Raw genomic sequence first — 22426 nt, 5'->3', positions numbered from 1 at the left:
AGCTCAAATACCTTCCACTTTCCTGGCAGGTAGGTGCGTGCAGCCCCTCTTAACGACAGGGCAACGGAGGCCCAGAGACAGGAGCTCAGCTGCTGAGGGTCACGTGCCCAGGACTGAAGCCCGAGCGGGCGCTGACAGCCCGTCCCACCAGTGGGAGCCCCCGGGGAGAGCCCGGGTGTGAGGGCCAGGCAGGAACATTCACACCACAGCTCCCCCACCCCCTGCTCCCAGCCCGGGGTCTGGAGCCAAGACTCCCAGACACCGGCCCTCCTTCCCTCCCTCAGCTGCTAGGCACACCCTACGAGCCCAGCTGGAACACCGAGCAGCCCCAAGCCAGGCCCCCACCTCCAGCCGTGGAGCGACGGGCAGCAAGAAGGCAGCGAGCCCAGGGTGCTGACCTGGCGGGAAGGTCAGGATCCAAGGTCCTAACTGGGCTGAGGTCCTGGGGGGTCTGTGGGGGCAAAGACCCCATGCTCAGGCCTGGCGCCGAGTGGGCAGGGGCAGGTCGTGTGCCGTCTGAGAGGTGATGTGACACCAAGTGGGGGGCTCCCCCGCCCCCACACATCCTCACTCCTGTGCGCTCCCTCGCCCACAAAGCTGGGACCCGGGGGGGCATGCACACCCCTATGGCACCCCTTCCCCCACACTTGACTCTGGCTGGGCGCCCAGGTGGCTGGGACCTCCATCCATCTCCCCACGCGAGGAGCGGCGCAGCCGGTGGTCAGGGGCAGACTCTGGCCCCACGGCCCCCAGCACGCGCGTCTCAACCATGCCAGTACCGGCCCGAGCCCCAGAGCCTGCTACCGTCTTGTGCCTGTTTCCTGGCCTGTAACACAGAGACTGCGTGACCAGGAGCAAGCGCTCAGCGGGGCCGCGGGCAAGGAGGTAACAGCCAGCGTCCCAGGAGCCCCTTGCATGTGATGGCCAGAGCCCGCACACCGGCATCGGACCCCACCAGCCCTCCGCGTGTCTCGCACGCGTGCCCAGGCTCGTGGAACCACTGGTCATCTCCCCTCCTGCCACCATGGCCGATGCCGCAGGGACCGGCCTGCCCACGCCCACACAGGACGCCTGGGTCTTCGCTGCGCTCAGGAGGGCGGGCGGCATCTCAGGGCTTTTGGAGCTCCCGCACCCCCCATGGCAGAGCTGAGCCCCTGCCTCTCGCTCTTTTCCGTCGGGTGGCTGAAGCGTGTGCAAACGCAGTGAGCGGGCCAGGAGGGGAGGCCAGGCCGAGGTGGGCAGGGGCACAGGCTGCATCGGGCCCTGAGCTCCCTTGGACCTGGACCTTAGGCCTAGAGATGGGCGAGCCTCCCTCTCTGCCTGCTGGGACCCCTCCCACACTCCGGTGCCAGGGGCTCTGTGTGCCGGCTGACGGGGAGCCCACCACCCACCTGCTGGGGATCCTGGGGCCCCGGGTGACATGATCCCAGCAGCCAGGCCGGCGCCCCCTCGGAGCCCGCCCTTCTCGGGCTGTCAGGGCCGCAGTGGGTGGGGGCTGAGACTGCCTGCGGGGAGTGGGCGGCAGGCCAGGGTCACGGGCCCTGGGCTAGGCACTGTGAGCCATGCGGGGCAGGGACGTGAGAAACGACAGGATCTGGAGCCCGGGGGCCATCGCGGGCGCAGGGCCGTTGGAGGCCGACCGCCGAGAGCTCAGGACCAGGGAGCAAGGGTGCCCGGGAAGGCGCTCGGGAGAAGGAACGAACACCAGCCTGCTCCACACAGGGAGGGGCACCGCGGCCGTCCCCATGCTGAGGCCAGGCCAGGCCGGGGCGCAGGGCCCTCTGGAGCGAGGGGAAGGAGCACGGGCCGGCCTGGCGTGCAGGCAACTCTCACCACGCCCAAGGGCCAGTCTCCCCCAGAGGCTGAGGCTGAGCCCCAGCCCACACCATCCCGCCTCCCCGCCGAGGCCCAGCGGCTTCGGGGCCAGTTTTTTTTTTTTTTAGCTACAGCGCCCCCTGGTGGCCCCGCTGAGCAGAAGCGGGCAGGGGAGCTTGCTGGGGGCGGAGCCGGAGCCTGAGCCGGTAGGAGGGTAAGGTGGGGTAACACCGGGGCTGCTGGGAGCGCGGCGGGGTGGGGGGTGAGGCGCTAACGCGGAGGGGGCCCTGGGGCTCCGTGGGAGGGGCCGACCTCATGGGGTACTGTCCCCCTCCCCCCCGCCCCATGCCCCCAGGTCAAATTCTCAGGCAGGGCCCCCACCCCAGCACTGCAGCTTCACTGGGGTGCCCCCCTCTTGTGGGTAGGACCCTCTAGGGTTAGGGCGCGGTTCAGCCGGCTTCTGCACGGCTGCCCACAGCCAAGGGTTCTGGGCCTGTGGCCCCTTCTGGGGTGGGGCGGGAGTTGGGTCTGCGGGAGCCCCCCAGCAAGCCCTGCCCAACCCAGGTGCCCAGGGGCTGTCACCTCCCTCTCCTGGCCGGCAGAGAGTGGGAGCAGAGAGGGGACCAGCGCGACAGCAGGGAGCAGGGGCTGAGGGCCGGGCCGGGCCAGCAGACGGGCTCCCCCTCCCGGGCCCTGCCCAATCCCCAGGCGACTCGAGGGAGGTGAACACCAGGCAGCCAGCACTCGGGGAATTCAGAACGTTTCATTTCAACCAGCCCCTTGCCGTGGCTCGCAGGGACGTCAGCGTCTGCTCCCGTCATTGTGCAGGCAGGGAGCCACGGGCCGTGGGCACTGCTGCGGCGGCTCAGAGCCCTCCTCGCCCCAGAGGAGACCAGCAGGAGGCCAGTGGAGGGAGGCTGCCAGGCTGGCTCACATCACCGCTTCCATGTGCAGGATCCTCAGGGCCTCGGAGATCTGGACGCTGGTGTCCATCTGCCCGTACACGCCCACCAGGAAGGCCCGGTGCAGCAACACCGCCGCGTGCTCTGTATGACACGGGATGGACACGTCCGGGCCCCGATGAGCAGGTGGCTCCCGGAGGAAGCAAGGCGTCTGGGCACCCCTGAGAGCCAGGCCTCGGGGAGCGAAGGCCTCAGGGGCACTGGGCACCCTGGGCGGGACAGGCTGGGGCTCACCTTGGCAGAGGAGGGTGTACTCGGGCAGGTTCCTGAGGGCCGTCTGTACCACCTCGAAGTCCCGGCTGCCCAGGCAGCACATGAACGTGGGCAAGAAGTCCGCTGCAAAGCTGAGAAGGCGCATACTCAGGTGGGCACCCTGGAGCGCCACGGCTGGGCTCTCAGCAGGCAGGGCCGGGACAGGGCCGGGGTCCACAGTGGGGACGCTGGGCTCACCTGGGGTTGTTCTGGATGGAGCGCAGGGCCAGGCCGAAGGCCAGGTTGCGGCAGGGTTCCTCAGCAGAGCTCATCAGCCGCTGCAGGCTGGTCTGCGGGGTGGGGGTGTTACCGGGGCTCCCCTCCTGTCGGGAGCTCAGCCCCTCAGCCCCCAGGCCTCCCGACAGCAACAGCAGAGAGTCGGCAGGGGACCCCGCTCCCCACGCCCCACCCCCACCGCCACGGCCTCAGGACCTGGGGCTGGAAGCACTGGTGGTCCGCAGGCTCCAGCCCAGAGCAGGGGTGGGCTCCCGGCTCAACTGTGAGCACCCGGGGCAAGGCCAGGTCCAGACGCGGGGTGCCCCGTCCCCCCAGCCCGGCACGCTTCCTACCAGAAGGCTGAGGGCTCCCCTGACCCCCAGCTCGCTCACCGAGAAAAAACCCAGGATCTCAGGTCTCCGCCGAGACATCTCGTCTATGTCGCTCAGAACTTCCAGCACGTCTAAGACAGGCAGAGGGGCAAGTGAGGGCCACGTCACAGCTGCTGGACTCACGGCCAGACCCCTCTGTCCCCAAGCAACCCAGAGGCAGGAGGGGGCAAGCTCCAGAGCCTGTGCTGTGGCAGGACCCCCAGGCCGCACCGGTCCTCACCCCGCCTGCCAGGCAGGGGCAGAGCGAGGCTCCCCAGGGACCCGGTCTCGCCTCTGCACAGGCTCCACAGCAGCGGGACCCCCGGTGCTCCGGCTGCAGTGTGGCCCATCAGAATGCTGGTGCCAGTGCCCTCCGGAAACTTCCACGCCACTTGAATGCTGGGTAAGCCCAGGAGTCCCCAGCACCTCAGGATGAAAAGCACCGGGATTTGGGCTGGCTTCCCAGTCCCACCAGGCCAGCAACCCCAAATAGTTGCTGGTTGACCGGGAGGCTTTCAGAGGTGCAGGCCCCCCAGACCCTTGTCTGGCAGGTCTGGGGAGGCCAGCGACCTGTGCTGGAACCACCTTGCCCAGCTGCCTGTCCCTGGCCTCCCGGAGCCACTCCTCCTGCCAGGCAGCACCCGGCTCCCGGTGCTCCTCTCTGCATAGAGACACTGACCCCTAAGCACACGCCCACTTCTGGGGGCCGCCAGCACTACGGTGCGCCCAACAGCCCCTATTCATGCAGCGGCCCTGCCCTCTGTTCTCCTGCACACTGCGGGCCCTCCCCCTACCAGCCGGTGGTCAGGCTTCCCTTCTGCAGGTGCCCCTCGGCCCCCGGGTTCCCCGATCTCCTGCTGTCTGCAGCCTGCTGCCCAGTGAGACCACCAGCAGAGTAGCCCGCCTTGAGCCCCTGCATCTTCCCCCTAAGGCCTTCTCTGCCCCCCGACCATGAAGAGACAGCCCTGCTCCTCCTGCAACCTGGCAGGGACCCTGCTGTCTTCTGGCCGGCAGGAGCCAGGCTCCCAAGCTCACCCTCAACAGTCTGGCCCCGGGAAAGCCTCTTCATGTAGGGAGCCATTTCTGCTGCCGTCAGGGGCGTGAACAGGGAGACACTGACCAGGGGCAGGGAACCAGCCGAGTTCTCATCTGGAAGCCAGAAGTCAGTGCTGTCAGACAGGAGACAGCACCACCCGCCCAGGGCCTGCAGGAGCTCCGCTGGGGAGGGGGCGGCGGGGGAGCGGCCGGCCAGCACCCAACACCCAGGGTCCAGAAACCGCCTGTAAGCAAGGGCCATCCCTGCCAAGCAGCCCCCAGAACCCCACGAGTCCAGAAGATGCGGCCACTGCCCCAGGCCTGAGCACGATGCCTGGGACACAGTGGGCACTCAACAAATGTGCAGGAACCATGAGCCCGCTGGGACCTGCCTGGGAGAGAGCACTCTTCCCCCTGAGCCTCTCCCCCGCCTCGCTGAGCGTGACCGCACGGCAGGAGCAGCGCCAGCCCTGCTGTGGCCCGGACACGCCACAGGGACACCGGGATGGCCCCGGGGGCTGCCAGGCCTGCAGCCCCTTCCCGGCGGAAGCCCCATGGGTCCCACTCACCGTCATCCTCCTCGTCCAGGCCCCGGGCAGCTCTACCATCCCTGCTGGGAGGGCTCAGCCCTGCAAGGAGGGACTTGAGCATCACCAGATCACTGCTGTCGAAGGACAGGTCGCTGGGGGAGCACAGGTTCTCCGTGAGGAAGACACCGCAGACGGCAGGCAGGGCGGGGAGGCAGGCGGGCGGGGGAGGAGGTCAGAGCTTTGGGAAGCGTGTTCAGAACAGCGTTGCACAGATGCAGCCCCGCGGCCCGAGCCCCCACCACCCTGGGCTCGGGCACTGCAGGCACCCCCACCTCGGGAGCCCCTGACCCGAGCATGGACGTGCCTCCCTGCAGCCCTGCGGCTGGACCCTCGCCAGATGGAGCCTGTGCGGGCCGGACGCGTGTGCACACATACACACACACACTCACTGCAGCGCATCCGCGTGTTTCTGCAGGAAGGACACGGCCGCCGGGGCGTTGCAGGTCACGTACTTGTGGGTGAAGTGCACAAACTTGTGGATGAAGGGCGCCAGGTGGCGGGAAGACTTCCTGTAGCTCTGCAAAGCGGAAGCCGTACGTTCACAGCCGGAGCGCCCCCGCCCTGCCCACCACACTTGCCCAGGTCTCAGGACGGACTGCGGAGGCCAGCAATGCCATCTGCTGGCCGCTGGGCCCTGTGTTCAAACGGGCCTTGCCGTTCGTGAGCCGCCAGTGCGGCCCGGCAGGTGTCTAACAAGCATGACAAAGTGCAACAGCAGTTGGCCGGGGGGAAGGCAGCACTGAGCCCAGCGGTGGCTCCCAGACGGCCCCCCGAAGAACACGGGCCTTCCCCGGGCACATGACAAGCGGGGAGCTGGTCCCCAGGGCGGGTGGCAGAAGCCACTGGATAGGCGGCCTGGCTGGCCCTTGATGCAGGCGCCCCCGGAGCCAGGTCAGGCCTGGGCCGGGGAGCTGAAGGGGGCAGGAGTGGCGGGGGCCTCAGGAGGTGACTGCGGGCAGAGGAGGGACAGGGGCACACAGGCCTGGGGACCGTCCCCACTGCCCCGGCAGACGGAGGCGGACGCACCAGCAGCAGGCGGACGAAGGAGCGCAGACAGTCCCACAGCGCCCCCTGGTGCTCGTTCTGGAACACCTGAGGCTGCAGCAGCTCCAGGACCCCCAGCACGTGCAGGAAGAAGGTCAGGTGGTTCTGCTGCCGGAACTCCTGGAAGTTGAGGTGGGTGCGGCCGTGAAGGAGTGCAGCGATCATGGGCAGGTGCCTGGGGACAACGGAGAGCGCTCATGGTCCGCTACCCCAGAGATCCAGCACCCCTGCCAGGCCCCACAGGAAACCCACGCTCGGGGACACGAGACACACAGGCACATCCCGGCCTCCCCACGCGGCCTAGGGCTCGCAGACATGTCCACCTGCGGCCCGGCCACCCTGTCCGTCCCACCCGGTGTTGGGTCTACGAGGTGGTGTTTCTCCTGACCCACCCTCCAGGGCTCTCCCTGGGCCCAGCTCTGGCTCCGTCAGGAAGAAGCCGACAGCCAGAACTGTGCCCTGCAGTCCACACCACAGCTTTTATTAGACGCAGACCCCGCTCTTGAACAAGCACCTGAGAGCCAGCAGGACGTGAGGAACCACCGGAGGGCCTGCTGGGCTTGGGGTGGGAAGGGCCGGCTGGGGCGCCCGTACCTGAGCAGCAGGATGGGGTGGGCCACAGCCAGCTTCCGGCAGGCCATGTTAGCGTCAGCCACTCTGTTCTCCGACGACCGGGAGTCGCTGGTGTCCGCGAGGAGGGTGATGAAGCGGTGGATGAGGCCGTCCAGCTGAGGGGATGGGGGCAGTGAGGGCCAGGGACCGCCCACAGCCCTGGCGTCTCACATGCCTGCCCCACACGGGGCCGAGCCCACTGTGGAAGGGCCCCCGACAGGGCTCAGTGGGGGCAGGGCGCCCCAGGTTCCCTGAAGACCTGGCATGGCCACGGGGTGACCAGAGAAAGCTGTCGCCCCCCCACCCCCACCCCGGGCCCGGTGCTTTCTGGGTGCATGTCAAACAGGCCAAAGCCAAAGCCCCCAGACAACCGCACAGACGGTACTGGAAGTCAGCCCCTACACCAAACGCTCTCACTGAACGCCAGATCACTACGTGGATTCACATGTGAAACCGACGTGGTGTACGAAGTGTGACCTCAACTGTGCAAAACGATATGCGTAAAAAAACACAAGGCAACGTGGTCATGAAAAAATACTACTTCCCGACATTGTACTGAAAAAGTAGCACATGCTACTCGAGGCTGGACCTCAGAAGTGGGTGCGCAAGGCCCATCAGGCGCGTGCACACCCTCCCTTGCGCACGCTCTCTGGATGCGCCCAAGGGCAGGGAGGGCAGATGCCATGCAGACCTGTGCACGAGCACGCGGCTGCACAGTCTGACGGCCGCGGGGCCCACCGCCAGGGGGCGGGAAGCAGGCTGGTGGGGCCGCACGGTGCGACACCCCACAGCCCAGCCGGGCCTCGGGACCACGCTGAGCAGAAGATGGCCGGCGAGGCCCACATGCCACTACTGCCCAGACAGAACGCTCCCGCAGCCCAAGCTCCGGGGTGCTCGCCTGGGAGGGGCGGGGGAGTGCGCGGGGGCGCCCCGGGCTGACGAACGCGTGAGGGACAAGCCCAGGGGGACACTGGGTCAGATGCCCGCCACCGGGCAACAGGCTGTGTGTCCACAGCGCCTTACGAAGGAGAACCGGGGGTGCAGGCGGCCGGCCCCTCTGCTCCGCTCCACAGCCGAGGGGCTGCTCGAAGGAGAAAAGACCGCTTCAGGGCCCTCCAGGAGGCGCGACAGACGGGGGCGAGGCGCGCTCTGTCCCCCGGCGCCGAGGAGGATGGCCGCCCAGACGCGCCAGCACCGCTCGTGTGTTCTTTTTGGTTCTCACAGCTGAGGAACTGCGTTTCTCCAGGACCTGGTTTGGGCTTGCACCCCAGGAGTAAAGGGCGGGGGTGGTGGCAAGCACCCTCTCGTCAGGGCCGCCCCCACCTGCTGCTCACCTTGCAGGTACTGCTGCCCGTGGCACCTCCACTGTGCAGCAGGGCCTCAGGCACGGGCACCCGCAGCTCCGGCCACTGCAGGTAGAGCTGCACCAGCAGGTCCCGGCAGCGCCTGCCCAGCACGCTGCAAGACACGGGGTCGGGGCTGCTGGATGGACGGGCTCCCGCGGGCGGCGGCCTGGGGCCCGCGGGTGAGGGGGGAGTCTCACCTGTCGCCCCACTGCTGCATGCAGCCTGTCAGGTGCGCCGTCACCTTCCTGACGCTCTCGTCGTGTCCACGGCAGCAGCTGAGCAGCAAGGGCAGCCGGGCCTGGAGGAGGCTGCAGGCGGCGGCGTCCCCGTCCTGGCTCCTGGCCTCCGCCTCCGCCAGGATCAGCTCTACCAGGCCGATGAGCTCTGCCGCCTGGACCCGCAGCACCAACTCCTCCCGCCGCTTCTGCAACCAGCACCGACAGTCAGCGCCAGGGCGGGCCGACCGGGCCCACGCACGCCGCACCCCACCCTGCAGGGCGCTGTGCCCCAACACCTGCCTGAGGGGTGCGCTGGTCCCTTCCCTGCCAGATCCGTGGAACGTGGATGCAGGCCCAGAGGAAGTCCAGAGAGGCTGAAGGGTCAAACCTGCAAGGACGGCGGAGCTTTGCCTCAGTTTCCGGGCAGGATGAGAAGAACAAAGCGTAGGACAAACCGCGGTGACGCCAGGTTCAGGCCACAGACGCCACTACCCCATCAGCTCTCTAGGAGTGGCCCAGGTCAGCTGTTTGAGAACGTGGGCTGCGCTGCCCCGCTCCGCCTGGCGTCCCCACCTCACACCAGCAAAACCAACACTGGCCCCGCTCACCCTCCGGGCCTGCTGGCCACACAGAGGGGGCATTCGACTCCCCTGCATTCAGCGTGGACAAGAGCCACAGACGCCATCGAGGAGTGGGCCGTCCGCCCTGGTGGTTGCCCAGAGCAGGCTCACTTGGACCAGGGGGGTCTGTATCCCCACGGTGGTGACAGCCACTGCAGGAATCCCTCCCAGGGCGCCAGGGAGAGGAACGCTGGGTCAGATGCCCAGAGGGCCCCTCGATGCTGCCGCCAACCGCCTGGCAGGGTGCGGGGAGGGGTGCTCACCTCTGCTCCCGGTTCTTGCCCAGCAGGATGCGGATACACTGGTGCAGCGTGGACCAGCTGGACTGGTGAGTGAGGAGGGCCAGCAGGTAGGGTCGGAAAGATGGCACCTGAGGGCCGGGATGACCTTTGCCCTGGGGAGGAAGAACACTGGGGATGGTCCCTGCTACGCTGATTGGCCACCTAGCCTCGAGCCATTGGAAAACAAAGGGAGAGGGATGTTTCCAGAAAGACCCAGAGCTCCTGCCTGGAAGGCAGCCCTGGCAGCCCCTGGACCACGTGGGGGCCCAGCTGGGGCGCGCTGTAGACGCGGCGTGTGCTAACCCGAACCAGCTCCTCGGAGACAGCAAGTGCACGCGAACAAAGATGACCGACAAACCCAAATCCCCAACTCCTGCTCCCAGAACCCCCCGAGTCTTGTCCAAAGGCCACCGGCCATGGGAAGCACCTTGGGAGACCTGGGGACACTGGAAGGTGATCGGGGGTCTCTGAGACGCCCAGTCCCTCCCCACAGGGCCCCACAGGCTCCTCGGGGGAACCCATCCCCAGAGGGGTGCCAGTCTCCACTCTCCACGGTGCCTCTCATCCCTGCAGGAGATCCTGGGTCGCAAAGTGCTGGTCCCCCTCCTCCCCGCCTGCCCGAGCAACCAGATCCGGCCGCTGCAGTCACTGGTCACTGGGGACAAGACACCCCTCCGGGCCAGTGAGAGTCGGGCCCGGGCTTCTGCCGAAACCAACACAAAGAGACTGTCCAGGCAAGGGCTGCTGCGGGACTGCGGCATCCACCACCCCAGGTTAGTGCTGGCCATCGGTCCTCGGAGGGGAGCACAGCCCACCTTGCTCCGGGAGAAGAGCAGCCTCTGCTGCAGGTCAGGGCAGCTGCTGACCACCTCGGGGTCTAGCATCTCCAGCCAGTCGACAAGCAGCCCCGAGCAGGGTCCCAGCTGTACGGCCTCCAGGCTGCAGGGAAAGCAGGGAGGGCTCAGGAACGGCCAGCCAGGGCCGCTCCCAGACTGGCCGCGGCCCCGCCAGCTTACCTGCAGCCGTCGGCTTCCGGCTCCCCTGGAGCCGGGGGCTCCTTCTCCTGCAGCAGCAGGGAGCTCACCACGCTGACGGGCCGCAAGGTCGGGGACGTGGGGGCAGGGGCCAAGAGCGCAGCCAGCAGCTCCTCCAGGTGAGGGGACCCCACCTCAATCAGACCCTGGAGGACTGCAGGGAAACAGCGTGCTCCACGTCACTGCAGCGCGGGGGACAGGCAGGCAGGCAGGCCCCAAACCACCAGACTCCAGGACAGACAGCCCCTGGGCCCCCCAAGGCCAGCAATGCCCCTGTGTGCCCAGGCCAGGGCGGCCAGTGGTGAGCTGTGGCTCGGCCTCAGTCTACCCCCGGGCTGGGCTCACCGCACACGCACAAAACCCCAACAGCAGAGCCCAGGCCAGGGCTACGTTGCTGGGGGTGGGGCCTTCCTGGCTGACTGCCACGCCTCTCCACAGGCCCCATTTTGGGGGCACCTGGGAGACAGACCTCTGCGCTCTGCAGCCAAGCTGGGGGGTCCTCACAGTGCCCGGCCCTGAGGTACCTTTGCCGACAAGCTCGGGCTCCACGCCACACTTCTCCCCTGACTTAAGGGTGGTGACCACAGCCCGGACGGTGGAGCTGACCACCTCTAAGTCCCCTCGGAATGCCAGGGCCTCGGCTAGGCGCAGGAGCCCGCTCCGCACTGCAGGGAAGCATGTGTGTAAGCCAGGGGACAGCCCTCTGTCCCCACTCCTGTGGCCTGCCCTGTGCCGGGAGCCCCCAGGCCTCACGCACTTCCCACCAGGGATCCTACTTTGCTCCCCAAAACCCTAGCTTTCCAACCCTCGGCCACGTCCACACTGATGCCCCTCCGGGGCCCACAGAGCCCAAGGGCTGACACCCCTGTAATAACGAGGCTATCGCCCCCTCCCCACTGCCGCTGGGGGAGTGGCAGCAAGCCAGCGGGCCTACTCCCCAGGAGTCGGCCGGCCCTCACCGTCGCTGATCCTGTGGCGTGCTGAGTACTGGGCGGCAAACAGCTTGAGCTGGGCCTGCAGGGGCCCTCCCTCCCCAGCGGGGCCGTCCAGCCACTGTAGCGTCTGCATGAGCACTTTGAGGAAGAGTGACGAGAAGCCAGTGTCCTGGGGCACACAGCGCTGTGGGGATGACCCGCAGCTCAGCACAGGCGTCGGGACCAGGGCGGGGCCAGCACAGAGTCTCTGGCCATCGCGCTGCCCGGGTGCGCCAGGGCCTCGGACGGATCCTTTCAAACCCCACGGCTATCAAGGACCTACCGTCGTGCAGCTCGGAAAGAAGACACCCCACGTACACACACAGACACAAACATTGACAGGTTCACACGTTCACAGAGAAGCAGATACGGCAAAACTACAAAGTCCGCGGCGCACGCGTGGGCTGGGAGCGATCCCCAGTGCCACCTCCTGTTCACTGGAAAGCTGCAGTAAACAAAGGTGGGGTCTCCGCACCCAGCTCCATAGGGGCCTGTTTCCTCCGTCCCTGAGACGCCACACACCAAGGCCCACAGACGGACAGAGCTAGGATGCTTGGCGGAGCCCGGGACGGCTGTGGGTGGACGCGAGGCCCTGGAAGACGCGCAGCGGCCCCCCCGCGTGGCCCCCCGCGGACCCCGGGCTCTGCCACGCACGCACCCACCTGGTACTGGCACAGCTGGCGCATCAGAGGGCAGGCGAGGAAGTGGCTCCGGTGCATGGACATCACTAGGGCCCCGCTGTGCGGGGAGTTGAGCAGGGTGGCGATGGCCTGCAGGAGGCGCACAGTGACGCCTGTCACCTCGGGGCTCCCCTGACGGACGCGGGCCAGCTCCTGGCCCAAGGCCTGCTGCAGCGCGAGGGCAGCAGGGCGGGCGCTGGAGCTCTGCCACCGCGGGCCTGGGCTCAGCGGGAAGATCTGCAGCAGAGTAAAGGGCAGCGTCAGGAGGGCGTGCTCGGCAGAGGTGGGCCCACTGCGCCCAGCGCTTGCACCACGACTGCTTACGCTTGGTCGGCCAGACTGTGCCAGGGTGCCGCCGGCAGCCCCCCATCCCTGCCGGATGCCCCAAGGAGGCACAGAGTGGGTGCCCAGGACTCCTGACGGGGGCCTGCACGGGAAGCCCCACTTGGGTGAGACTGCAGGCAAGCCCACCGCCCTGCAAATGTCGGCCCCTCCGGAGCAGGACCCCGACCCCAGAGGGTGCGCACAGACTGCAGCTGGAGGGTAAGGGCAGGGCCCCTCCCAAGCACGGCCCTGGGGCTCCAGAAAAAACCCACTCGAGAGAAAGCGAGCGTGCAGGTGCAAGAGCAGGGAGAGACATGCGCTCGGCAGCGAACGTCACCGGGTGAGGAGGTGAGCACCCACACGGAGGACCCCGGACTGCGGGCTGCACGTGAGCACGCGCGTCGACGAGAGGTGGAAGCACGGGAGCGAGCACTCATACGACTGTTCTAAACGCACAACTCCGGACAGGCTGAAGGTCGGGGACCGTCCGCTCTAGCGGGAGCAGCACCCTCGTCGGCAGAGCAAGTCAGGACTCTGCTTGCGGCCGACGGCTTGTGCCAACTGGGCCAGTCCCACAGAGGCCTGGCGCCTGCGGGCACTGCCCTCGGAGCGGAACACAGTGGACAGCCCAGCTGCAGGGGCTCTGTTACAGCCGCCGTTCCGGGTGAGCGCAGCGAGGCACGCGGCAGGTTAAGCAGCTCATCTGCGGTCGCCCTGCCCTGGCCGGGCCACTCGCTCCAGAGCAACCCCCTATGTGGATGTGGAGTTCCGGGGTGAAGCCCCTCCCCGTCTGGGCCCGGCACCCCACTTCTGGAGAGACTGTTCCAGGCAGCCACGTCAATACCTGCAGGAGCATGCTGGCCAGGTCGTCCTCGGGGGCAAGCTCCCGCACCTGGGTCACAGCCCGGGTCCGGCCCTGGCCCGAAGGCTGCTCCGGGCTGCTTTTGGGTTTGGGCACCTCTGCGCTGTCTGCAGAGAAAGGGGAAGAGGCTTCAGCTGATAACTCTTCCTGGCCAGCTTCCAGCGGGGGACGGCACCCCCCAAGCACCCCCACCCTCACTCGGGCCTGCTGGGGTCCACAAGGAGCAGGGCCTTTACACAGGAAGCCGGATGCTGGCCGGTGATGACTGTGTGCCCCGGGCCTGGGGAGGCCCCACGGTGCCGTGGGCTGAGCTGTGAGGCTGGGGGACGGGCCAGTACCTCGCCGTGGGGGCAGGGAGGCCGTGAGCAAGGAATGGAAGGTCTGGCCTCCAGACGCTCCTCTCTCATGCTGAACTTCAACCAGGTGAGCCATGTAATCTGCGAGCCAGCAGCCAGCGGTTAAACACCCGAGCCCCGAAGGAGCGAGAGCCTCCCCACCCCCACAGAAATCTGTGCTGGGAACACCGCCCCCGGAACACCCCAGCACAGAGTTTCACAAGCTGAACTACAGGATCTTTTAGCAAAGGACCAGGTCGTGCTGAGCACACCCCTGTGGCTCCTTCATCCTCAAACCCCAGGGCGCATACGGATGCTGGGGACGCGCTGGGACAAGGCAGCCTGGCCTCTCCTGAGCGTTCCAGGCTTGACATCCTGCCGGGGTGCCCGCCCTCAGTGCCCCCGCCCCCAGACCATCCCTGTTGCTCGTGCTGGGCCCGAGGCACTCGGTCGGGGTCTGCAGAGGACGTGAGGACCCCGCGTCTTACTCTTGTCCATAATGTTCTGCTCCAGGGTCTGGGGGTCATGGGCTACCGCCTGGTCCAGGTACTGGAGGAGTTTGCTCATGCTGGACACGGGGATGCCAAAGGACTGCACAAAGAGCAGCAGCTGCTGGGGCTCCAGGTCCTGCAGGGCTGAGAGTGACGCTCACTCGGTCACCCCTCGCTCAGGGCCCCGGGCCCCTCCCTGCCCCAGCAGGCTCACCGTCGCTGCTTGGCTCATAGCCAGCTCCCCCACCCCACTCCCTGAGGCTGCTCCTTCCCTCTCGCCCCGAGCTCCCCCAGAATCATCGCTAGCTCCCTATGGCTTACAAGGAGTCCAGTTCCTTAGAGTGTGCCCTCCCCCGAACCAACCCCACCGTGCACCAAACTGCCTCCCAGGCTGCCCTGCACCTGCCCAGGTGCTACCCGACCGGACACCACACTGGCCACCGTGGGAACAGTGCTCCTCCTCAGGCAGGCCACCCTGCTCCCACTCCATCCTTCCAGGACCAGCACAGAGGACCCGGCCCCTCCCTCTCCCCTCGAAACTCTGTCCTCTGGTACCGCTCGCTCCCGTAGGGCCCCTCGGCTCCCGCCTGACTGTGAGGGGTCGGTGGGCAGGGGCAGTGCAGCGTGGTGCTTGCCCCAAAGCCCAGCACAGCACTGGGCGCAGCGAGGGCCCCAAGAGCACCTGCTGGAGGACAGACGCCCTGGAGCCTACAAGGCTGCCGAGCCGTCCTCTCCCACGTGCCATGGTGGGAACGCCCAGCTCATCGGGAGGCGTGAGTCCGGCCCAGCCCCGTACCGGCGTCTACCAGACGAGGGACTTCCGAGCGGATCATGCGCAGCTTCAGCCAGTCGGGCAGCAGCAGCGCCTCCTCGGACGTGTCCACTAGGAAGGCCGTGGGCAGAGGCTGCTTCTCCGGGAACCAGATATCCAGCAGAGCCTGGAACTCGCCGTCACCAGCTTCGGGACAGACAGTGTGGTAAGCGGCAGGACAGCTCAACGAGGCGACCCCAACCCCTACAGTGAGAAGCTCCCGGCCCCGCGAGGGACCGAGAGCCAAGGCTGGAAGACCGCGTCTCCTTACTGTGTAAGGCCAACGGAAGCTTCGTGGGAACAGGAGAGGAAACCTGTGAGCTATCTGACCCCACGATTCCAGCGGAGGGCACACGGGTACTCAGAAGCTGGCCAGTCCGCCTCGGGGGACTGACACGGGCCAGCACTGTCCCCGGGCTCAGCTGAACTAGCTCCCGTCCTGTTCCCGAGCTCCGGAGACTGCCCAGGGCTGACGCGAGGCCAGCCTCCCCTCATCGCCCGGGGCTTGTGAACGCCCATCCTTCTGAGGGGGAACACCCTCTTCCTCCCCAGCGGCGCCCCCACGGCACCTATCCCAGCGAGGGGCCCCGCCTTCCCCTCGCAGACACGAGGACGCGGCAGACCACGGGGCGGCCAGCCAGGAAGGGCTGGAGGGAAGGCTGCCGGGCCGGAGAGGGCGCAGCCACCCAGAGGGACACAGCTCACGGCCAGCAAGTGGAGCGCCCGTGCAGAGGAGCTGGGGCTCACAGCTCTGGGGCTTGGGGGCTGCTCAGCAGGCAGCCCCACCTACACTTCTACCTCCAGAGACCAAGAGTTTCACCGGCTCGACTGGCAGCGCCAAGAGAAGCCGACGCAGCGAGGCATCGGCTCCTGACGCCATCCACTGCGGGCCAGGGCAGCGCGGAGGTGCTGGAAACCGCAGGCTTGTCAACCTGAGGAGCTCCACAGCTCCCGAGATCTCTCCCACCACGCCCTCTCGAGGACAGGCGGGGAAAGGATCCCGCCGCCACCCTGCGGGGACCTGCTCAAACTGCGGGTGGGCGCAGGCGTTCTTCCCGCTCTGTGGGCTCCCCCTCGGCCCCCCACCCCCGGGGAGCTGGAGCTCACGCAGTCTGAACACAGACTGTGGGCACGGACCCCGGGACTGCCCCTCGCGCACCCACAGGCCACTCACCACGGGGTGGCCCCAGTGTCAGGAGGATGACCATGGCGTGGACCACCAGAATGTGCATGGTGGCCGTCTCCCCGCTGGTCCAGCGAAGGAAGACCTGGTCCTGGGACTCCGACTGCACGGGAAGGAGGAGGGTGGCTGGGCTGTGCCAGGGTGCCGGGGGCCCGACCCGGGCAGCGGCCGCCAGACTCACCCAGCTGTACACCTCCTCCCCCTCCTTGCTCTTGCGCATGCGCCTCACGTAGCGAGAGAAAATAGAGAGCAGAGCGACGAGCACGGCGTCCGACTCCGCGCTGCAGGAGCGCTTCGAGAACAGGTGGGACATGATGGTGGAGCGCTCCACGACCAGCCGGGCCACGTCCTGGGGGCAGTGAGCACACCGTCAGAGGGCCTCCCCTGCCGGCCCGCGCCAGGCCGACAGCCAGCAGCAGCCCACCACGAGGCCGCATCATGTGAGCTCACGTGGCCACGGCCAGGGTCACCGAGACCCAGCGGCGCGTGGTGGGAGCGCCGACAACGGAGGGGGGGCCCTTGTGCACACACGGGGATGCAGACCACCAAGCAGGCTGGGCATGGCAGGGCGAGAAGTGACACAGACGCCCTGAAGGCGGGGGGACACCCACCTGGGCCCGTGAGCAACAGGAGCTCGCCCTCCTCAAGACCCAAAGAGAAAAGCCCACAGCCACACGTGTACTGACCCGAAACCCGCAGCTATAGTGCTGGGCACACGGGCCACGGGCCGTCCCCAAGCTGGCCGCCAGAGCAGACTCAGGCGAGGCGTCAAGGCCTGGGCTGTCGTTCCCACCAAGCCCCCCCAGCAAGGAACCCACACGCAGAAAGAACACCACCTCCAGGGGCCTCTAGCTGCCTGCATCCCACAAAGCCCAGGGCCCACAGGAGCCGCGTGAGGTCAGGGCCAGAACGCGCAGACAGGACAGCAGGGCCACAAGAAAGCCGACCAGGAGGGCCGGTGAGGAGGAAGCGGCCGCGCCCGGGGCCCCACCGCCCACCTTGAGTAACGGCCACCTGGAGACCTGCCAGCACACACCGGGGTTGGCCCGGCTCCCCACCCTCCCCACCCTGAGACAGCGGGCCCAGGGGTGGCCACACTCCACCTCACAGCCCAGGCACCATCACCCAAAGATGGCGACAAAGCCGGCCAGGCCTCGGTGACCCCAACGGCTACGCCCACACCAAGCACGGCTAGACCCTGGCGCCCTTGACACTGATTGTGGGCAGAAGGTCCCAGGGGAGTGAGCGGGGGCACATGCAGCCCCAGCCCCCAGCCCCCAGCCCAAGGGGCTGCCCTGCCGGCCCTGCCCAGCCCCGCCCCCTCACCAGTGCCAGGTCACTGTGCTGGCCCTGCTCCTCCACAGGTGTGTGCTGGGACAGGTACACCAGGTAGGCGCTGACGGTCTGCGGGTCGGTCTCCATGTGGATAGCCTGGGCACAGAGGGCCATGTGAGCTCTACCTGCAGGCCAGTGCCCCCCGCCCCGCACCACCCGAGCCGTCTACAGTGCCCCACCTGCTGCAGCGCCAGGGCGGTGGTGGGCCGGACGCTGTCGAACAGAGGCAGCCGGGGCAGGTCCCGCAGCAGCCACTGGTAGCCGCGCAGCGCCTCTGGGTCCCCCGGGTCCTCCTCCATCGGGGGCTCCTTCTCCTCCCCATCCCGCACGCTGCCCTCCGACAGCACCAGGGACAGGCCCTGCAGGCAGACATTCCCGTGCCGCGTCTCGGCCCGAGCCCCCACGGGGGTCTCAGGGGACAGGCACGTGGGCTCACAGCCCCGGGAAGATGGGCGCTGCCCAGCCAACGAGGACACCGCGACCTGTCACAGATACTTGAGCCGACGCGACACAGAGGGAGCGTGAGCCGGTTTCAAGTCGCCCAGCACCACAGAGGACCGGGCAAGACCGGTTACGAGGCCGCCGAGTCCCTCTCGGGGTCTGGCTCTCCCAGACAGCACCCCCGCCACCCCTTCAGCCCCCGGAACCAGCTGGAAAGAGCGCAGGGGATTACGTGCCTGCGTGAGGTACGAGAGAGGCCCGTGCCGGGGGGCAAGGGCGCGGGGGGACAAACGGGCCTCACCTTCATGGCCAGCACCCTGGAGGCCACCTGGGAGGAGCCGAGGCGCCGCAGGAAGTAGTCCAGCACCTCGCACGTGGTCTGCTCGTCGGCCTTGGGGCCCAGCAACAGGTCCTGCAGGCGGCCCAGCAGCTGCCGCTGCTTCTGCTGCCTCTGCAGGGGCGAGGGAGACCCCCGGTGGGCCGGGGGCGGGGGGGCGAGGACACGGCACCCCGGTGGGCCTGGGGCGGGCGGCGAGGACACCAACCTGCCGCTTCTTGGCCTTCTGCTCTTTGCTCTCGCCCTCCTCCTCCTCCTCCCCAGAGGTGGCGTCGTCGGCCGCGTCGTGCAGCAGGAACTCGCACAGGCACTGCACGGGCAGCACGTCCAGGGAGCCCTCGCTCGACTGCACCAGGTCGGCCAGCCAGGGCATGGACTGCGAGGAGGCCTGGGCCGGCGACACGCACATTCAGCCCCTCCCAGCGGGAACCTGCCACATCCCCTGCCGCGACCCGTCCGCCCGCCACCCCATGCTCCCGCGGCAACAGATCAGGGCCACCACTCGCCTGCTGACAGTTGGCTACAGCCAAGGAGCCTGTCCTCAGTGGCCCTGTGTCGCGGGGTACCCTCTCCTGGCCACGGTCTCACTTAAGGCCAGAGCCTGTGGACGCCTCGGCCAGGCCCCTGCCCCCTCACCCCCCGCAGACGCCTCTGCCAGGCCCCCGACCCCCCAGCCCCTGGAGCCGCCAGGAACTGGCCTGCCTCTGGATAATGTTGAGGAGAAAATCGGGGCTTCGGCTCCGGCACAGCAGATGCCCGAGACGCAGGGACTGGTTGAGGCCTTTCACTTGGTCCAGGATGTGAGGGGGAGGCCTCCGAGGGGGTCCTCTGAAGGTCCCAAAGGACACAAGCGTGTTAGGAAGCCACATGTGCACAGAGTCCCCGGGTAACAGCAGCAGGTGACGGCAGGGGGACTGCCTGTGTCCCACCTGAGGCAGCCCCCCACAAAGGCCCGGCAGTCCCTCTGCCTCCCCGGTTGCTGAGTGCACCCAGCTCCGCGGAGAGTCCCAGGGGCCTCGCCCCCCACCCTGCCACTGCCCACTCAGGCTTGGCCCCGGGACGTGGGCAGAACATACTGAGGGTCCAGGCTGGTGAGCTGGGACAGGAGAAGGCTGCTACTCTCGGTGATGGTCTGCTTGGTGGAAGCCGCCGCCAGATGCCCCTCGAACGCCAGGATCTCCTGCTTTTCCCGCTGGGAGGTCTGCAGCTCCCGATTAATCATCTCTGTCCGGGTCTCCTCGTCTGTCAGGGTGCACGGCGGGTACGAGTAGTTGCTGGGGACCGAACAGGAGGAACGTGCTTTCGTGCCCATCTGAGGCGTGCGGCCACCAGACAGCAGTGCACGGGGTCCAGGAGGGTCACAACTAAAGCCCCGTACACAGCCTCAGCCGCCAAGCGCTCCAGGGGACCTGGCTGGGCCATCAGCAGTGCTGCCAGGTCGGGGCCCTGGGAGGAAGCCCCCGTGCCCGGCAAGCCGCTCTCCCTCCACAAGACAGCGCACTAGCCACCTCCAGAGTCAGGCCCAGTGGGCACGAGAATCCTGGACGCCTGCTCACCCAGCGCTCCCTGGGCCAGAAGCCCCTTGCAACAGGCAGGTGTCCCGGCCCATAGGGCATCCGCAAGCAGACCAGCTGCTCCGCCAAGCCACCCAGCTGTCACGGGCTCGGAGAGTGAACCCACCACCGCTCATGGCCACTTGGGTCAGACCCATCCTCCGGGCCCCAACGCCAGCCCACTGCATCAGCCACGGGTCCGATGGGAGCAGCTGTGGCTCCAGCTTCGCCTCACACACGCCCGTGCAGACACACGGCCAGTTCCCGCCCAGCACCGCCTCACAGGCACACACACGCGTATGCGCGTGCCACGGCCTCGGGCCCTGCTCCATCTCAACCATGGCTTTCTGTGTGGTCACCCTCGCTGTCCCTCGGGAACGTGCTGGCAGATGGACCCAGCTCCCACTCCGACGACTGGCAGGGAGCGCGTCACACGCACACTGGCCACTGGCTCGGCTCCTCAGGAACATGCGTGGTGGACATCAGGGTGCAGTCACCCAGCCCAGGTGTCGGGCACCCATGCCCACCGCGTAGCACGGCGCCCCCCGCATGGACCCCAGGCCGCGTCCACGTTTGCACTCAGTCCGCCCAGTGCCTCGTCTCTGCAGCTCCACCCGGCCACACCCCCTCACTCAAGTGCCACCCGCCGCGTCCGCTGACCTGCCCCCACGACCCCACCTCAATCCCACTCCATCCTCACCCGCAGGAGAGGGCATTAACATGCGGCAGACCAGCCGCACTGGGCTGGGTCTTCTCTCTCACTACGAGAAAGCGAACCCCGGGTGGCTACGCGGCAGGAGATGCTTCGGAGCGAGTTGGGGGCTCTGGGTCTACTCTGATCCCCAGCGTCCACGGACGGCGCCTGCCCTCGGGGGCCCTGCTCCCAGCAGTACGTGTGCTCACTTACTTGGTCATCACCATTTCCATGAGCATCTTCAGCGTGGGGTACTCCTCCCAGGCAGCCAGGCCTAGGGAGCAAGGAGACAGTAGGTGGCGGCCAGAACACAGAACTCCCGCCCCGCCCAGTCCCTGGCCAGGCTCCACTCTGGGTCCCAATAAGCAAGATGCCCCGACCGGATGTAAGAGCAGCACGCGGCACAGATGACCGCGAGCCGTCCGGGGGAGGCGCACCGATATTCTCGGGGTTGAACGCTGCGACCACCAGCAGGAGGGGCCACGCCTTCCAGTAGAGGGTGGAGATGGCCAGGTTCGGAGGCTGGTACCTGAAATGCAAGGACACTAGGGCATGGCTCGGCCTCGGGGGTGCGAGGCAGTGACGGGAATGAGTCCTGATCAGGTGGAATGGCCCAGAGACGATTTGGTGATGGACCAGCGAGGGGACTACTTCAAAGATCGAAATGTGGACACCTGGGCCTCCACAACCCCCGGATCTGGTCGTCCAGCAACATCGGCGTCCCCAGGAAGGGCACTGTGGGCACCGCTACGCTGCCCAGAGCCCAGCACTGGGACTCGCCACCCAGGTCCCTGAGCCGGCTGACCCGGGCCTGCCGTCTACAAAGTGGGAACGAGGGCGGTCACGACGTGAAACCTCAGTGTTCCTTTTATTCTCTCCCTCAGAAAGCCAGAAACAGCCCTCTATCCACCCGCCCAAAATGTACCACTGCCACCATGATTTTAAAAATCACGTTTATGACGCACTTATGGTTAAAGCGCATTTCTTTCAGGTGATGGGACATTCCAGAGGATGAAACAGAACACCGCTGTTGCAAAGAACAAAGGAGATCTGAGAAGCCAACTTGGAGAGATGAGCAAACGGGCTGCCACGTGAGAGAGAGCAGGTCGGGAAGCAGAGCACGCACTAACAACCCAAAAGGGCAACGAAGGCAACGGGCAACGAAGCGGATCCTGGACACGAAAAATAGCAGCAGAAAGAAAAAGATACTTGGGTACAAACGTAACACAGAACGCGTGAGGCTAACCCACGAGAAGCTACGGGACGATGTTGAAAGAAACAAAAGACCTAAACGAATGGAAACCAGAACCTTAATATTGTGACCATGGCCACACTCCCCAAACTCATCTGCGGAGCGATACCCATCAAAAGTCCACGGGGCTTTTCTCTAAAAATTCTCCAGAAGCTGACCCAAAAATTCATGTGGAAACGCAAAACAGTCTTGAAGAACAAAGCTGGAAGACTGCTACTTCCCAATTACGGAACTCAGCACCACCCACAGGCGTGAAGACAGTGGTACGGACGTGGGGCAGACACACAGACCAACAGACAGAACTGAGAGCCCAGAAGAAAACCCACACATCATCGTCACCTGATCACCGACCAGGGTGACAAAACCTTCAACGGGAGAGGGAACAGGGAACAGCCTTCAACGCCCAGTGCTGGGCCCACGGCCACGTGAAGGAGAATGAAGTCGGACCTCACGAGCTAAAACTCTCAAGTGCTTAGGAGAATACATGAGAGAGCTCCATGGCCCCGGGTCGGCCACCAGAGCCACGCAGCAGCAGAGTGGCCCACGGGGCCACGTCGTCAGTGCATCCCCGCATGGAACAGAGCCGAGGGCCCCAGACAACCACGCGTGCGCGGTCAGCAAACAGCGCTGGGGCGACGGCTCATCCACCTGCAGCAGAGTGAACCTGGACCCAGCTTCTCCCTCTGCCCACAAAACTAGCTCGGGGGATCAAAGGCCTAAGTTCCAGAGCTGAAACTGTAAAACGCAGAAGTACCTCT

The 22426-nt window shown here is 66.9% G+C and overlaps 1 protein-coding gene across 2 annotated transcripts in view; it reads right to left on the bottom strand.

Annotated features, from left to right (window-relative positions):
- Positions 1-2559: 2559 nt before the first annotated feature.
- Positions 2560-22426, bottom strand: part of INTS1 (integrator complex subunit 1) — a 29942-nt gene continuing 10075 nt past the window's right edge. Inside the window, exons 16-47 of one of the 2 annotated variants that reach the window (XM_028091869.2) lie at positions 20854-20945; positions 20630-20690; positions 19246-19443; positions 18868-18997; positions 18378-18557; positions 18134-18283; positions 17571-17750; positions 17383-17487; positions 16238-16405; positions 16048-16159; positions 14859-15020; positions 14060-14206; positions 13575-13673; positions 13219-13343; positions 12033-12287; positions 11356-11515; positions 10921-11061; positions 10379-10550; positions 10178-10301; positions 9345-9475; positions 8762-8849; positions 8441-8667; positions 8232-8355; positions 6880-7013; positions 6268-6460; positions 5631-5758; positions 5221-5333; positions 4652-4765; positions 3638-3708; positions 3228-3352; positions 3012-3121; positions 2560-2861 (exon numbers count right to left, since the gene is read on the bottom strand). In XM_028091869.2, coding sequence (XP_027947670.1) covers positions 2746-2861; positions 3012-3121; positions 3228-3352; positions 3638-3708; positions 4652-4765; positions 5221-5333; positions 5631-5758; positions 6268-6460; positions 6880-7013; positions 8232-8355; positions 8441-8667; positions 8762-8849; positions 9345-9475; positions 10178-10301; positions 10379-10550; positions 10921-11061; positions 11356-11515; positions 12033-12287; positions 13219-13343; positions 13575-13673; positions 14060-14206; positions 14859-15020; positions 16048-16159; positions 16238-16405; positions 17383-17487; positions 17571-17750; positions 18134-18283; positions 18378-18557; positions 18868-18997; positions 19246-19443; positions 20630-20690; positions 20854-20945 — 4435 coding nt within the window. In that variant the 3' untranslated portion in view covers positions 2560-2745. The remainder of the gene's footprint in view (positions 2862-3011; positions 3122-3227; positions 3353-3637; positions 3709-4651; positions 4766-5220; positions 5334-5630; positions 5759-6267; positions 6461-6879; positions 7014-8231; positions 8356-8440; positions 8668-8761; positions 8850-9344; positions 9476-10177; positions 10302-10378; positions 10551-10920; positions 11062-11355; positions 11516-12032; positions 12288-13218; positions 13344-13574; positions 13674-14059; positions 14207-14858; positions 15021-16047; positions 16160-16237; positions 16406-17382; positions 17488-17570; positions 17751-18133; positions 18284-18377; positions 18558-18867; positions 18998-19245; positions 19444-20629; positions 20691-20853; positions 20946-22426) is intronic. The other variant, XM_028091870.2, reaches the window with a different exon arrangement.

Source organism: Eumetopias jubatus, unplaced genomic scaffold (genome assembly GCF_037043125.1).
Source record: "Eumetopias jubatus isolate StellerSeaLion01/CBP00866 unplaced genomic scaffold, mEumJub1_p1.0 scaffold_12, whole genome shotgun sequence".
NCBI classification, from domain to species: Eukaryota; Metazoa; Chordata; class Mammalia; order Carnivora; family Otariidae; genus Eumetopias; species Eumetopias jubatus.
Note: the sequence above shows the minus strand (reverse complement) of the source record. Positions and strands in the feature narration are given on the sequence as shown.